The sequence below is a fragment of the Drosophila sechellia genome, chromosome 2L (genome assembly GCF_004382195.2).
Source record: "Drosophila sechellia strain sech25 chromosome 2L, ASM438219v1, whole genome shotgun sequence".
NCBI classification, from domain to species: domain Eukaryota; kingdom Metazoa; phylum Arthropoda; class Insecta; order Diptera; family Drosophilidae; genus Drosophila; species Drosophila sechellia.
The window spans coordinates 12,226,244-12,240,561 of NC_045949.1; the positions used below are offsets into that span (position 1 = coordinate 12,226,244).

Consider the following 14,318-nt stretch of genomic DNA (forward strand, 5'->3'; position numbering starts at 1 on the left):
AATGAAATCAGAGTCTATATATAGAAACGGCCAAAAGGGTTGCACCGCAAGGAAATAAAAAGGCGACTTAAAAAAAAACTGCTGAAAAGAGAGTCGATAAAGAGTAAATCGAAATGGAAGTCCAAGACCAAGACCGGTTCAGTTTTACCGCCTTATTGTAGGAAGCCTTAAAGTGCCAGCGAAACCACCAAAGAAATGTCGCCAACTTGGCAGGCTTCGTGGCAAGAGGCGCGTGGCAGGCAGGCCTGCTCCTCGATGCTGCCCCTCCTCCTCCTTTTCCCGAATCATCTACGCCCATGCAAACGCAAGTTTGCAACAAGTTGCCTAACTGGACGAAACGGACAAAAAGCAAAATGGGGTCAGTGCAAAAAATAGTATTTTATTCAACTAACGATGCGTTGGCCCGTTTTCCCGGTGATGTAAGGCTCACCATAGACAGGAAGCGGTCAGTAACCAGTCTTTCGCACATAATTCGATTATTCGCTACGGTTTAAAGTGGATATGTCAAGCGATTTTCCAGCCAAGCCACTCGGAGCTCAGTGTCTTGAGTGCCAGGCTAAATAAAAATCCGTTGAAATTAATTTTCTGGGATTTAGTTTTCCTTTGCAACACTGGTCACCCAGTACCCTGCTTAGTCAAACAATTGTAATCAACGCACACGCAATTTACCAATATATTTAGAGTAGCCGCCGACTCACCCAACCGATAAATATTTATGTATGCTTATGAAATCAGCACTACCAACCATCGATATTTATCCTCGCCATCCACAACTTAGCACCTTCGAGTAAAATTGCCATACTTAGATATAATAAAAAAAGATCAAAAGATTAGCTGCGTTGCCATGCACGGGATATAATATAGGGCCCATTATGGAACTTCATGATGTCTGGGACTCGCTAATTGGTTTCCTAAGCAGAGAATCACATCGATTGCGGGTCGGAAGTACACATTTTCGCCATTTATTTATAGCCACCTGCTCAATTGTCGTTCGCTTAGATGTCTGAAGTTTTGTTTTCCTTGTCCGATCAGTAGTTCACACAAATTTGCTTAAATTAGCTGCCACCAATTTGACAGTTTACTATAAACAGACACTGGAGACATCTAAAATTAGTCAGCACTTGGTTTGTCAGTCATCAGACGATGATACATAACCATTTTCAGATTATATAACACTAAGTAATGACGCCTATGTAATACCTTTTATTTTGGGGATCTAACAATAAAGTTTGTCTAAACGGTTTAAAATAAATTTAGAACAGTTAATTCTTACACACTTTAAAGTATCCATAAAGATAACCTAGGTGTTCTAGTTTATTATAAGAACTTTAATCTGCCAGTAAAGAATTATCTCGGACCTGAACAAAAATAGCAAGCAACCCATATAAACAGATTCATAGTGTTCCAGCTGGCGGCGGCTTAGAGAAACACTTTTATCTCAGAGATAATAGCGTTTGCCAACAGGTGCATAACAAAGAGCTACTGTTTTTTTCCCACTTTTTTCTCTCGGAATGACCTCTTGCCAGGTTGCTATCAGCTTGGACAATAACCCCGTCTTATCTAACCAATGCTTGTTTTCCCACAGGCTATTTTTACCAAATTCGTTAATTGCCGTCTTTATTTATATATTTTTTATATTAAATTTATAATATAATAACTATGCATTTTAAATGCTTGGGTACGATAGCGCTGTATCTTTTACATCAAGATAACTATCGCATACTCACTCTGGCAAAAAGTAATCGATATATTTCATAACGACTTCGCGAACGGGATCCTGTTGCTTGCCCGAAATACTTGGATACATATCGAAATCCATATTGACGACTGTGGTATTATTATTATTGCTGCCGGTTTCAGCTTTCATTATCGATATTACGATAATTAAATACGACTTCTTTCTCTACCGTAGTTCTTATTTAAAGTTGTAAGAACTTTATACTTTAAATGCTCAGTAGCGATATGTTTAAAAATTGCTTAGGATTTTGGTTTTTCACGATTGTTTAATTTGACAAATTTGTTTGGGGAGGTCCCAGCTGCTTGTTCTTATTAGATATTAGATATACACACAAACAGTTGGGAGAGCACGAACACTGGTTTCAGTGCAAACAGTTATTTCGGTTCTCTTTTTACCAGCTTCCCTTTTAATGAGTTTCACTTGCATTCACACATGTATTTTTGGTGTTCGAGTTATGTAGGCCTTTTTAATGTTTTAACTTAACACACCGAACAAACAAAAACAACGAACTGCGGAGCTCTTTTATTTGTGTGCTCAGAGAGCGATACAATTCGAAAGAGTGGTTCTCTCTTTTGCTGAATGTGGCTGCTTTCGTTATTCAGCAACTCCCTCTCTCACGCTCTCTGCTTTCTCCTGGACTCCTCACTCACTGAGTGAAAAAGTTAAAAATGCGCGCGAGACGTTTTTCGCCGTTTTTCCTTTTCTCTGGATTTTGATATTCAGTGTCTGGCGAACTTTTGCGAATTGTTTAGACTGCTGGTGTAAACAATTTCGCCCAGCTTTCGTTCTTTTTCGGTTAAAACAATTTCGCTTTGTCTATTTTCCACTCTCCCTCTCTCTTTTACACGAATTGCAACACAGGCGCACAGATAAAAATAGGTAATTTTCACACAATTAATTAACAACAATTGAGCAACGAAATAAAATAAAAGGCCAAGCGACAAAAGCGACCCGAAGTTTTAACTTCTAGGCGATTTTCGTGTTTGAATGGAAAGAGCTCCTCAGCATAACTGAAAATGTTGACGTCGCTGCTGCGCTTCGCAGTCAATCCGCTGCCATGCGAGAGCCAAAAAGAGAGCTGAACGTGCAGCAGCAGCAACAACAACAATGGTTACAACAGCTTTTCGGTGGTGGCTTTTTGAAGTTTCCAAGTTGGTGGAAGAGAAGCCCAGAGAGAGAGAGAGGGAGTTTTACTAAGCTGTTGTTTTTGCACAAATGCAAAGCCACTGAGAGCACAACAAAGCAAAGCTTGGCAGGTAAAGTGGAGCTTGCAATAAAAATCACTAAACACCTCGTAAATATAAAAATAAGCTTCATAGGGATTGAGCTATGCTTGTAAGGTTTATTTAAGTTGTGTTCATGTGCACTATATAATCAAAATTTTATTTAACTGACACATCAGTATTTTGGTAGTCCAGTTATAGAATGAAAATATGGCTTTGGTTGCCATCCGAACTAGCAGCAACATGAAATCGTTGCACAGAGGCTTCACTGTACACATTGTCTGCGATCTTTATTACGGAACCCTTTTTCTCGACGGCGACGCAATGCAATATGCAATGCAATGCCGTGTTAAAGGCAAACAAAAATGCATGAAAAATAAACAAACAAGCGATATAAACATTGAAAAAAGGTTGTGGAAGCCCAAAAAAAACAAAACAGAGGAACGAATCTTTCCAATCAGTGAATTTATAAGAGGAGAGAGAGAGAGAGTAAGATACCAACAGACAAGACACCCACACACACATGGACGATAAAAAAGCAACATGGCTGCTTTTTCAAAAGCTTTTTAGCTGAATTTCAGACACAGAGAGCGAAACCATACAAATGCCGCTTTGTCAGCAGAGAGCGAATGCCGAAGAGAGAATGTTTGCTGTAACGGCAAAAGAACTTTTGAAATCCAGTGAAGCGATGCAGCAGCAGCAGCAGCATCAGCGGCAGAAAGGGACAGCAAGAGACTCTCTATGCCACTTGACTATGACAAGTTGCCACGTTGAAGGCTCAATAACCCGTGTGCTAACTGTAGATTTTCCATACGCATTTCACGGTTTTCCCACGCTGTTGCATTGTGGAATATTAAATATATTGTGTGGGTTATGACGTGCGAAATCAGCTGATTTCGTTTTGGATAATACGTTTGTGGGTGGGGCTCTGTCGCTAAACCCATCAAAGATCTATGTTTATACTTATCCGAAAGATACATTGTCCTGGACCTTCTTACCAATACTTTGCATTACTTTTTCCAAATAATTCTGGTTTTCCTTTAAAGCTTACCCTCTGCGACATAATTTACCATAACAACGTTCATTCAATAAAACTCACCTGCAAAGGAAAAGAGAAAAATCATTAATAAATGTGTATCTGGGTGTAATTAAACTTAATTTTATTTTCCACATGGACACCCAAACATGTCTATTTCCGGCTGTTCACGCATTAAGACTATTTACCCTTCCGCAATTTCACAACATTTTCTTGCCTTTTCTAACTTTACGACTTTTGCAACACCCCGAAACTAAGCCATTACGAAATCGTATCGAAATTGTTGGAGAAAAGTTTTGTTGGTCACGCAATGAAAATGTGGCAGAGTAATGAAAAAGAAACGTGCGTAAAGATTGCGCTGGAAAATTAAACAATGAAAAGGACAAAAATAGCATAAATTATTGTTAAAATACATTTTACACTTAAATTGCGGCCATTTCTTTGCCTCTGCTGACCTGAATTGATACCATTTACCTTGATTTCCGTAACCTCAATATTTGCCCTGAACAAAAGCTGTTTTCCACCTCAATGGAAACCACAATAAATATAAATCTCGAAAATATGCAAATTATTTGTGCAAATTGTTTTCTTGCCAGCTGCAAAAAGTGCAAATAAATGTCAACAAAGGCGATATTTGGTATTCATAGCTGACAAAGGCGAACGTGTGCCAAGCCCCAGCGAGAAAACATAAAATGTAACGCCGGCCATACGGATAAAATATAATACTGGAACCTCCTTGTTAATGAGTGTTATTTTCGAGTGTGATTTTATTGGGTGGTATAAACAGCTGGTCCGCCTGTTGATTTTTCGCACAAAACAACATCGTTGTGTCGATCGTGCCACGCCCCGGCAATTAGCAACGGCCCAGGCAATAAGCGGTGATAAATCCAACAGATCGGCCAGTTGGCAACATTATGTTGCCAGCCGGATTTTGCTTGGCCAGCAAGCAGCAAAAGCAACAATTGTGTAACATAAAACAGTGTCTAATAGCTGTGAACAGTGCGGCGCCCGTTGAGGCAAACCAACAATAAGATAGATGGATATTTCCAGGCATTGTCTTGTTGTTGTTGTTGTTGTTATGAAACCCAAGACAACCCAACAACGAACGAACAACAAACGAACAACCCAAGAGACATAACAACATTTAATCGTCGAGCTTGAGGCTGCAACATCTCGGGTGCATCTTTGCATACCCCTTCTTACAGGGTATATCGAGTTCTTTAATCAGTATTTAGCATTTAAATAAATCCCAAACCACTGCGAAATATAAGAACTCTAAGGAGTCTATAATTTACAATTAAAAAGTTGCTCTACTTAAAGTGAACTATATATATGATTACCATTATTAAAATAATATAATAATTATACATATTACTACTTATATATTATATATTATTAAAAATAAATGTGAACCTAATACAACAACCAAAAGTAAACACTATTTTAATATTTTCAGTACTTATAAAAATATCTTGCACAAAATAATAGGGTATTTCCAGATTCGCTCAACCACTTTGTTTATGGTTTTGTGCATTCAAAATCGTGAGCTCGACTTGGGGTTTTTTTTGTTACTTTCATTTTCAGAGTTTTCCAGGCAATGGCAATTTAATGCCAGGCTGCAAGTCATTAGGTGGCGCCAGCACCTCTGACCCGGTGAAAACCTGCCCCTCAACCCAAGACCGTTGAAAAGCGAAAGGCGAACTCACGTCAAGTTCAACCTTTGACCTCCGTTACTGCGACTGTGTGGTGGTGGGTGGTGAGTGTTAAACGCACAACAAGAAAAGCCATTTGAACACTGATTAGCCACTCGAATGCTTCCTCTCTAATTTCCACTTGACATGTCAATCCAACATTAATTCGAATGGAGTGCCATTAATAAATGTACAAAAATTTTCCCTGACATTGGATCGCTTAAGAAGAAAATTAAGTCCAAATTGACATTTATTAATATGTGTTAATCAATGGATAAGGTTTTATGTGCCTTTTACATTCATTTTTGAATTTCCCTTTTAGCTGTTTTAATCAAATAATTGTTTCCCCCAACTGCCTTGGGAAAATTTCGCTTACGAAATTCCGTCACGCGTTTTAATTGAATTTGTATGCAAATCTGCGGCCAAAATTTAAATATACATTTTTTTTTAAATAAAGTGGCAAGTAAATGTTAAGGTTAACTTGCTGGCGACTTTTGCCTTTCACTCACGCACTGCTGACGCAGTCGAGAGTCGTAAATTCAAAAGATAAATAAAGATGTTACTCATGAAAGCAAATAATAATGAGGCAGAAACATAAAGGCAAGTAGCAAGAACAGGATGCACCGTAGAAATAAATATTGTACATGAAATTTATCAGTCAAATTAATATTCCTTAGCTACACGTACAAAAAATGAGATCTAATAAGGTTGTAAGGATGTATTTCTTATTTATTTTTTTTTTCTAAGTCCACAAGAAGTCTTTTAATTTCCGTAATAAAATGCCTATACATCTGTCAACAACATCGAGCATTTCCAATTCCGTAATTATCCATCATACAGTTTAATGACACTCACTAGGAGCAAATGTCACATTGGGCCCAACTCTTTCGCTTTCATCTTTGAAAAGTGCGTGTTTGCGTAGATCTATTCAAATACATATAGACACTCGAAGTATTCATAAATCTTTCAACAATTTGTTTGTTTGATGGTTGACGTCATGTGTTCGTTTGTCGGCTGCCTTCACTGAACATTGAAATGTTTGCACTTTGCGTATTTATCTTTTAATTGAGTCATAAAATCAACGAAATGCCAAAAAGGGGCCAGTCGAAAGACGAAAAGTGGAAATATTTACAGTCAAAATACGATCGGTTTGCGATGGGCAAAGAAAACTAAAGTGACGTCAAAAAGTGGCGGGAAAAAGCGCAGAGGACAACTCAATGAACTCAGTGTGCATAAAGTTGGCTTAAACTAATCAAGGTTGCAAGGTTGTGGTCGCACCTCCATAAGTGGATTGATTTTCGATTTACAACTGAGACAGCCTGGCGGCAGTGGAACATATATATTAGACACTCGCATCATCGCTGAGACATGAGTTCGTGGCAAACATTTTAGCATTATTAAATCAACCTACTATTTACGTCTCTCGCTGGCGAACGTAATCTAACCGCAGCCGGGTAAACAAATCGACAGGAAAGACACGTATTACAGGCAGCACTTACTTACTTACTTACTTACTATATAGCACTATCGCTCGACCGCCTATAGACGACTATCATTCATGTTTCACGTGCTAATCGTGTAAGTGGCGAGGATTATATATGGAATTGGAAACGTGTTTGTGCAATCAAATCAATCTTAAGTTGCGACCCATGATGATAATGCCGCCGCTAGAAGCGATTATGGACAGCGAATTATCAATTCTAAGTCTGTGCAATTCCTATTTCCACAGTCTAAGCCATAAAGTAAGTGGGAATAAGTAGTCTTTGTTACCCAAGAGAAAACCAGTTTTAAGATATGAAAGCACCCACCGAATGTACATATAACCTTTTCTACTATTAATCGTTATCCATATTACTTGAAATATAGATTTCAATTAATTATCTACATAAGAAATTGTATGCTTGGTTCCTGTTTAAATGCTCATTTAAAAATGTATCTCATTATACTGATTACAGTGGGATTTCGCTAAACTTTTATACCATGAGTAACATCTGAATTTTGTAAGCTAGTGTAATTGTTTCATGCTTAAAGAAATCCCTCAATGAGTTTTCACATATTTTGGCACACAATTTTCCAACATTAATTTCGGAAAAGCACGAACTGTTTCGGCGTAAACAAAATTCCATTTCACACATACGGGGTAAATAACTTTTTAGCGATTGAACACCTGAAGAAAATTCAGCGCCCAAGCGAAAACACTTTTCATGGTCAATATAATTTGAATGTGCGTTATATGCACATATGCTTGCATATAGCCAAAGGTGTAAATATAGTAGAGAAAATTATGGGCAAAACATGTGAGGAAAATAGTTTTTACTTCTTCATCTCAAAAGAAAAGAAGAAAAAAAAAATAACTGGAAAACACTTAAATGAAAATCTATTTCATTGGATAATAAATGTTGGAAAAATCTATCCTTTAATATGTTTGGTTTAAAAGCTGTATTTTTACAGCTCTTGACCTTGAAAGTTCCTGTTTTCATCGCAGCATGTGTAATTTTATTAAGTTATTTTTTCTTTTCAGGTTGGCTTCACTTCGGCCGAGAAGAACAGATGGCTTTGTGGCAAGTCGATTCTGTGGCGCCTCTTTCACCTTGAAATCAACATTTTCATCGCCCTTCTGGCCCATCGTCTGGAATCGAAGATTTATGCCTCCCCCGCTGTTATTGTTTATATTTCGCTAACATTTTGCTGTTTATATTCTTTTTTTTTCTTCTCCCTCTTGTTGTTCACATTTTGTGTTCACGTTAAGCGAAAATTTATTGAACATTATTCATTCACCCCCTGAAATGAATTTGCGGGGAAAGTCGTCGGTGTTCACACGTTTATAGTAGAAGGTACGAAAGATTAATTGTTGCATACTGTTTTGCATTTCGTTTCATTTATCATGATTTGACATTAAGACAATGTCAAGGTTGTTGTATAATATCTATTTGCGTATTGCTTTGTTCGATTGACTTAAGTACTATAAAGTAGTAAGTTCCATAACCAAATTTACTGACATGCTTGTATAAATTATACCAAATTTATACCAACGCATACTTAATAATAGATCCAATCGATAATCGCGATATAAATAAGTTGTTGTCGATTCCTTTCGATAAGCTGGAGCAACGATTCGAACGATTAGCAGCTTTTCCCGCAACAAAGAACATGTGCGGCCGCTTTCACGCCGCTTTTCCACTTGAAAAACTCTTCCGTCCTCAACGCCTTTTCTGCATACACATACATACATACATATATAGGTATAGGTATTCGCAGTTATAAGCGCTGCTGGGCACGAAAAGGTCAAAGGTCGCACACGACCTTTTGAAGTGCATTTACCTTTTCAGTCGTTGACACAAATGTACTTCTTTCCTTTTTTTCTTGCCGTGCTAGTTGCTTTGTAGTGGGCGTGGCACAAGCCCTTTTCCACCTGTTATTATTGTAGTTGAAGTTCTTAGTTCGTCTGTCTGGGCTTTTCAAGATTTCTGAAAGCTTTTTGTTGGTATTTTATGCGAGGAGTTCAAGGCAGTTTATTGATAAAAAAAAAAAATGAACAACAGCCCAGAAAAGTTTCGCCTAATTACTACTCATTGTTGTTCAGTTGTGGGCGTTAATCAAAAAAAAATTGAAACTCAGAAAGGTATCACACGAAAGGTAAAAAAACAACAGCAGACAGATATGAAACGAAGAAAGGGGTTCACCAAATTAGAAGTCTAATAATCATTTGCCTGGAGATATTGAAAATTACTTTGTGTTTCGTAGACAACAAAAATCGTTTGCACAAACGAAAAAGTAAGAAAAATAGAGCAAGCTTAATACAAAAATTGAAAGAAAAGTTTATCTCGCTTTGCATACATTATCTGTTTAATAGTATATCATTGTTACTTTTAATATTTCCGATTAAATGACAATGACAACTTAAGCAAGGATGAAATTGCCTTGAGCTAATTAGTAGCTTACGATCCATTATCATCAAGGTTTCCTCCCTCATAGAGATAATACATCTATTCTAAGGGCAGCAACACAAAGGAATAAAGAAAAGTAGCGGCATAAATTTGCGTCAGAATCGGTCGAAAGTCAACGGTTGTAATGACATTAATTATAAATAATTGCTGAAACAGCTAGAAATAATGGAACTGACGTCATGCTTAAATATTGAAAGTATTGAGGAATCGCATCAAATCAATTAATCATCTTAATAGATTTTTGTTAATTACTAACTTGCGTACTTGTATATGTATAAACACAACTTACACTGGACTTGAATATGCACTTTACGAAAAGTAGAACTTTTAGATTAAATTAATAAGTTAACTATATAAATCTATAGACCATCCGTTGAGAACAAAACAATTAAACACTTTATATGTAGGTGCAGTGTATAAGCGCTTTTTGCAATATGCTATTAGAAATGCAATGAGCGATGAATGCGATATACGGTCAAACAAGTAGACTTCTCTGTTTTGAAAAAAAAAATAAAACAAAAAGAAAATGAAAACTGTGGACTGGGTGGGACATGGCACATGTGCGCGCGTGGCTGTTAAAATAAATAAACAAAAGACTCCCACATTCACACACAAAGGGAAGAATCGAAAGTGCATAAGGTATAGCCCATATATACCTATATATATTTATATGTATTTATATATTTGAAATCAGCAGAGGGCGGATATATAAAATGCAGCGATTCTGTTGCTACCGCTTTTATTGTGCATCGATTTTTGTGCAATTATTCAAGTTAAGCTTTTTAATAAACCTCTATTTTTGCATTTTAAGCATTTTCGCTGCTACTGCAGTTCATTTAAAGCCAGTCGCGTTTGCACTTATGGAAATTAATTATGTAAATGGTTTACAAAATTGTTTTGTACTAATAATATAAAATAAAATGGGCACTATTTTGCTTTTAAATGAGAGAAATTGCGACTTTACTACTGCACTATAATGTGACCATTTAAAATCAGTCACTATAAATAACTGATTCTTGAGCGCTTCTTATGCATATTTATAGAACAACTAGAAATACTTTGCCCAAGGCATAAATCTCATAACACATTAGACCTGCGATTTTAATTTCAAATTTTATGTGTGGTTTGTGGGAAATTTGTGCTGTATCGAAGGTCTTTCAAGATTTTTATACTTTTTACTTGATTCTGAATAAACACCCACTTTATCTAAGTGAGCCAAGTACTTTTCCCTTCCCATTAGGCAATCCCAGTGGACTTTATCAAAGAAGGTTATATATAAAATTGATGCCCCATCGAGGACGACTTACTTATCAACTTCAGTACTGAACATTCGCACCATGTGACGCTGCAGATACTGGGGCACGGATTGCGGCGATGCCGGAGGCGTTTGATAGGGATTCATCATGGCCTCATCATCATCGAAGTAACCCGATGAAGTGGACGATGTGGTGCGCGGATATTTGAGCATTTTCACACACTTTTCAAATTCACTTATTAATTTCAAGTAGGATTTTTTTTTTTAGTACAATTTATGGGCTGGCTATCCCCGTAAATATTTACTTTTTCACCTTGCGTTTATTTATTTTTGGGCTAATAAATTAGCGCCTTGGACAACTTGTTTGGCATATTTGACCCTTTCGGTTGATATTGTTGATTTTCTGCTGTTATATAAAAACGCTCTGAAATATTGGATATTTATTCAATGGGGCGCGGTAAGGAGAAACAGCAAACGAATTGTGTAGCCGGTCGAACGACAACTAAAAACAAAAATTGCTTTGAATTTTCGAATTTTGCATTAATTTTATTTTTCTCGCGACCGAGAGTGAGAGCCATACAGAGAGTAAAAAACCGAGAGAAACATGCACTTCAACTTGGACAACAACACACGACCAACGGCTCCCGATACATTGGCCAATTGTATTTATAATTTTATTTATATATTTTGCATACATTGTTGTTGTCGCCGTTTCTTGATATATATATATTTCAGTATTTCTCTCTGATAAATTGTTAAGCGCTGTCTGGAACTGGTAGCGCGTGCCAAATAGCAAAAACTAATATGAGGGAAACACGGCGTTTGGAGAATTCCCCGAACCGAGCGGAGGAGCGACGACGGAACTCCTCCTCTCGGGTGGCAATTAATCAAGTCTTGACTAAAAATAAATATTAACCAATTAAATTTATCTATTAAGATACGCACAGCAGCCGCACACGAGCAGTCGAAAGATACAAAGTTGAAATTGCAGACAAATTTAGTGTTTGCCCAGCAAAGGAGCGCCTGCGATAGTCGAGGAATTTGTGTACAAAATGGCAAAACGTGATTCTGCTGTGTATTTATATTAACATTTTTTTAACTTATGTAAATGCATTTGTGTGTTTTGTAATTCGAAGCAATTTTCACTGAATATCAAATTATATATAATGTATAATTAAACAAAAATATAATTGCATTTGTAGTTAAACTAATCTCACTCTTATACACTTGCAAATTAAGATTTTGAAATTCTTCCACTTTTTGTACAATATATTTGGACTTTTTCCGGACCATTTCTGGCTCCATTCGAATGTGAAAAGAAATTAAGCGATCTCCCACCAAGAAAACCGAATGTAAGGCAAAACTCTTGAACCACCCAAAATTTATTCCACAATTTGTTTTTGCCGTTTTCCCTCATTTTGTTTTCGCTCGCGGCTTATTTTTAGACGAATTCGATTTAGACAAATTGTGCGTGCGATTGCCAACTACATAGATAGACAGATAGATAGATAGATTTGTATCTCAACTGTAAGTACATAGAAATCCCAACGCGATTCGGTAAATAAATAAGCAAAAGAATTCACAATCAGTCAGTAACAAGGTCAGGGTACCGAGCCATCGACATCGAAAAAGAACAGCGGCAACAATTAACGCGCGTCATCATCACTCGACGCGTATCCGTAAGATACAAATAGCGACAGACAGACAGACAGAGCAACGCGGAACGGATGGAGAGCAGAGCTGCTTCTTAAACTATAGCAAATTGTTTAAACAAATACAATTCGGTCTTTACTCTTTCGTTGATCTTCGGTTGTAAAAACCTTTGTTGCTCGCGTTTGCGTCTCACGCCGGCGACAAGTTTTTGTTTACTGAATTCGAACCAAAAACTGAATTTTACACAATATCCAAAAACGACCAGCGGAATACGACGAACCAAAAAAAAATGAAACCAAAAAGGCGGCAGCGACGTCGTGGCTGCGCTCAACGCTAGCAATAAAATTATTTTCAAAAATACATTTTTTCTGCGTTTCTTCGCTCTTTAGTTTGGGAAGACGACGGCGACGAAAGCGCCGAATAATAGGCGAGAAACAAAATTTACACACACGACCGGAGCCGAAGCTATTTTTTATATTTTATTTCACTTTTTACTTTGGAGCACCGATGAACGATAAGGGGCAAAAAAACACCATACTCGACAGTCGAAAAAAACAAAGTAGATTACATCGGAGAACCGTCGTGTGCCCCTTATCAAATATAACTCTATCTAATCACCGTCTGATAATTAGCATTGAGTGATAGGTGGGGGTGGAGAAAAAGTGGGGAAACAAATGGAAGCAGTGGAACTGGGTGGAAGTTTCTTAGAGGGATCGAGCTAGGAAATAAAAAACACTGAGAAGCTGTTTTTATTAAATTCAATTAAATTGAAATCCTTGTGCTAATCACTTGCTTACTACAAGAATATAGAAATTTAGCTTTCAACAGTTCTATTTTTATGATAATATAAAAATATGTTTTATAAGATATAATAATAATAATAATAATTGCCACTCCTGAAAACAATTTTTTTTAGTGCAAATTATTCTGTTTTCTTAAGATTCGCCGCCTTTGAAACAACTTTATCTTGGCAAAACATTATCAGCCAGTCAATAAATGGGCCTTAATGTGTCTTAACATTTGAAGTCTGGGTTGGTTTCAAGAATATAAAACCCATATGTAAATGATTCTGATAAGGAAGACAAGCAAAAATATCAATTAATAATACGCTGTGCAAATGAAAAGGAAATAGAACTGATAACATTCAATTTGCATTGAAGTAACCGCCAATTTAAAAGATCGCCAATTTCAAACTTTAAAAAGGATGCAAAATGACTTTAATAAAATGACACACAATGAATGTATCTAGATGACTATACTAATAGATACTTTCCAACCACTTTAATATAAGAATTAAGAATAACTGACGTCAAACAAAACAAACAATTTTTATCAACTGACAGGAAAAGCGTGTGCAATTTGATTATAAGCCACTTGACTAGCCAACTCTAAACAAATAAATATGGAAATGCGAAAAGTCAAATGCAAATACGAAATATCTGGGCACATGTTCAAATAACTTATCGAATGTTCTGTAAAGACCGATTTCATGGCAAATTATGAATAGGGGAAGGAATAAGATTTCATAACCCATGCTGCAAATTGCAGGGGAGACCAAGAAAATTAGAGGAAATAGGTTGCGACAAGTGACGAGTTAGCGTGAAATTTATAGCCAACAAACAGTGCGCGCCTGAGTGAAAGAAAAGTCAGAGAAAAGCGACGCAAAGGAAAATGCAAACGATACAGTTTTGCTTTCTGATTTAAGCAAATTACAGCAGCTGGCCACCTGCGCGTATACGTAATGTGAATTTATTGGCTCATTAGAGTTGAGCAAA

The 14,318-nt window shown here is 36.9% G+C and overlaps 1 protein-coding gene across 6 annotated transcripts in view; it reads right to left on the reverse strand.

Moving 5' to 3' along the window:
* Positions 1-14,318, reverse strand: part of LOC6617753 (protein bunched, class 1/class 3/D/E isoforms) — an 89,872-nt gene that overhangs the window by 24,763 nt on the left and 50,791 nt on the right. The window contains exon 1 of one of the 6 annotated variants that reach the window (XM_032720669.1): positions 10,943-11,372. The exons of 4 other annotated variants lie outside the window; for them this stretch is intronic. In XM_032720669.1, the coding sequence (XP_032576560.1) occupies positions 10,943-11,103 (161 nt within the window). In that variant the 5' untranslated portion in view covers positions 11,104-11,372. Of the gene's footprint in view, positions 1-1,727; positions 2,726-10,942; positions 11,373-14,318 lie in introns of those variants that run through there. One more of the 6 variants, XM_032720673.1, reaches the window with a different exon arrangement.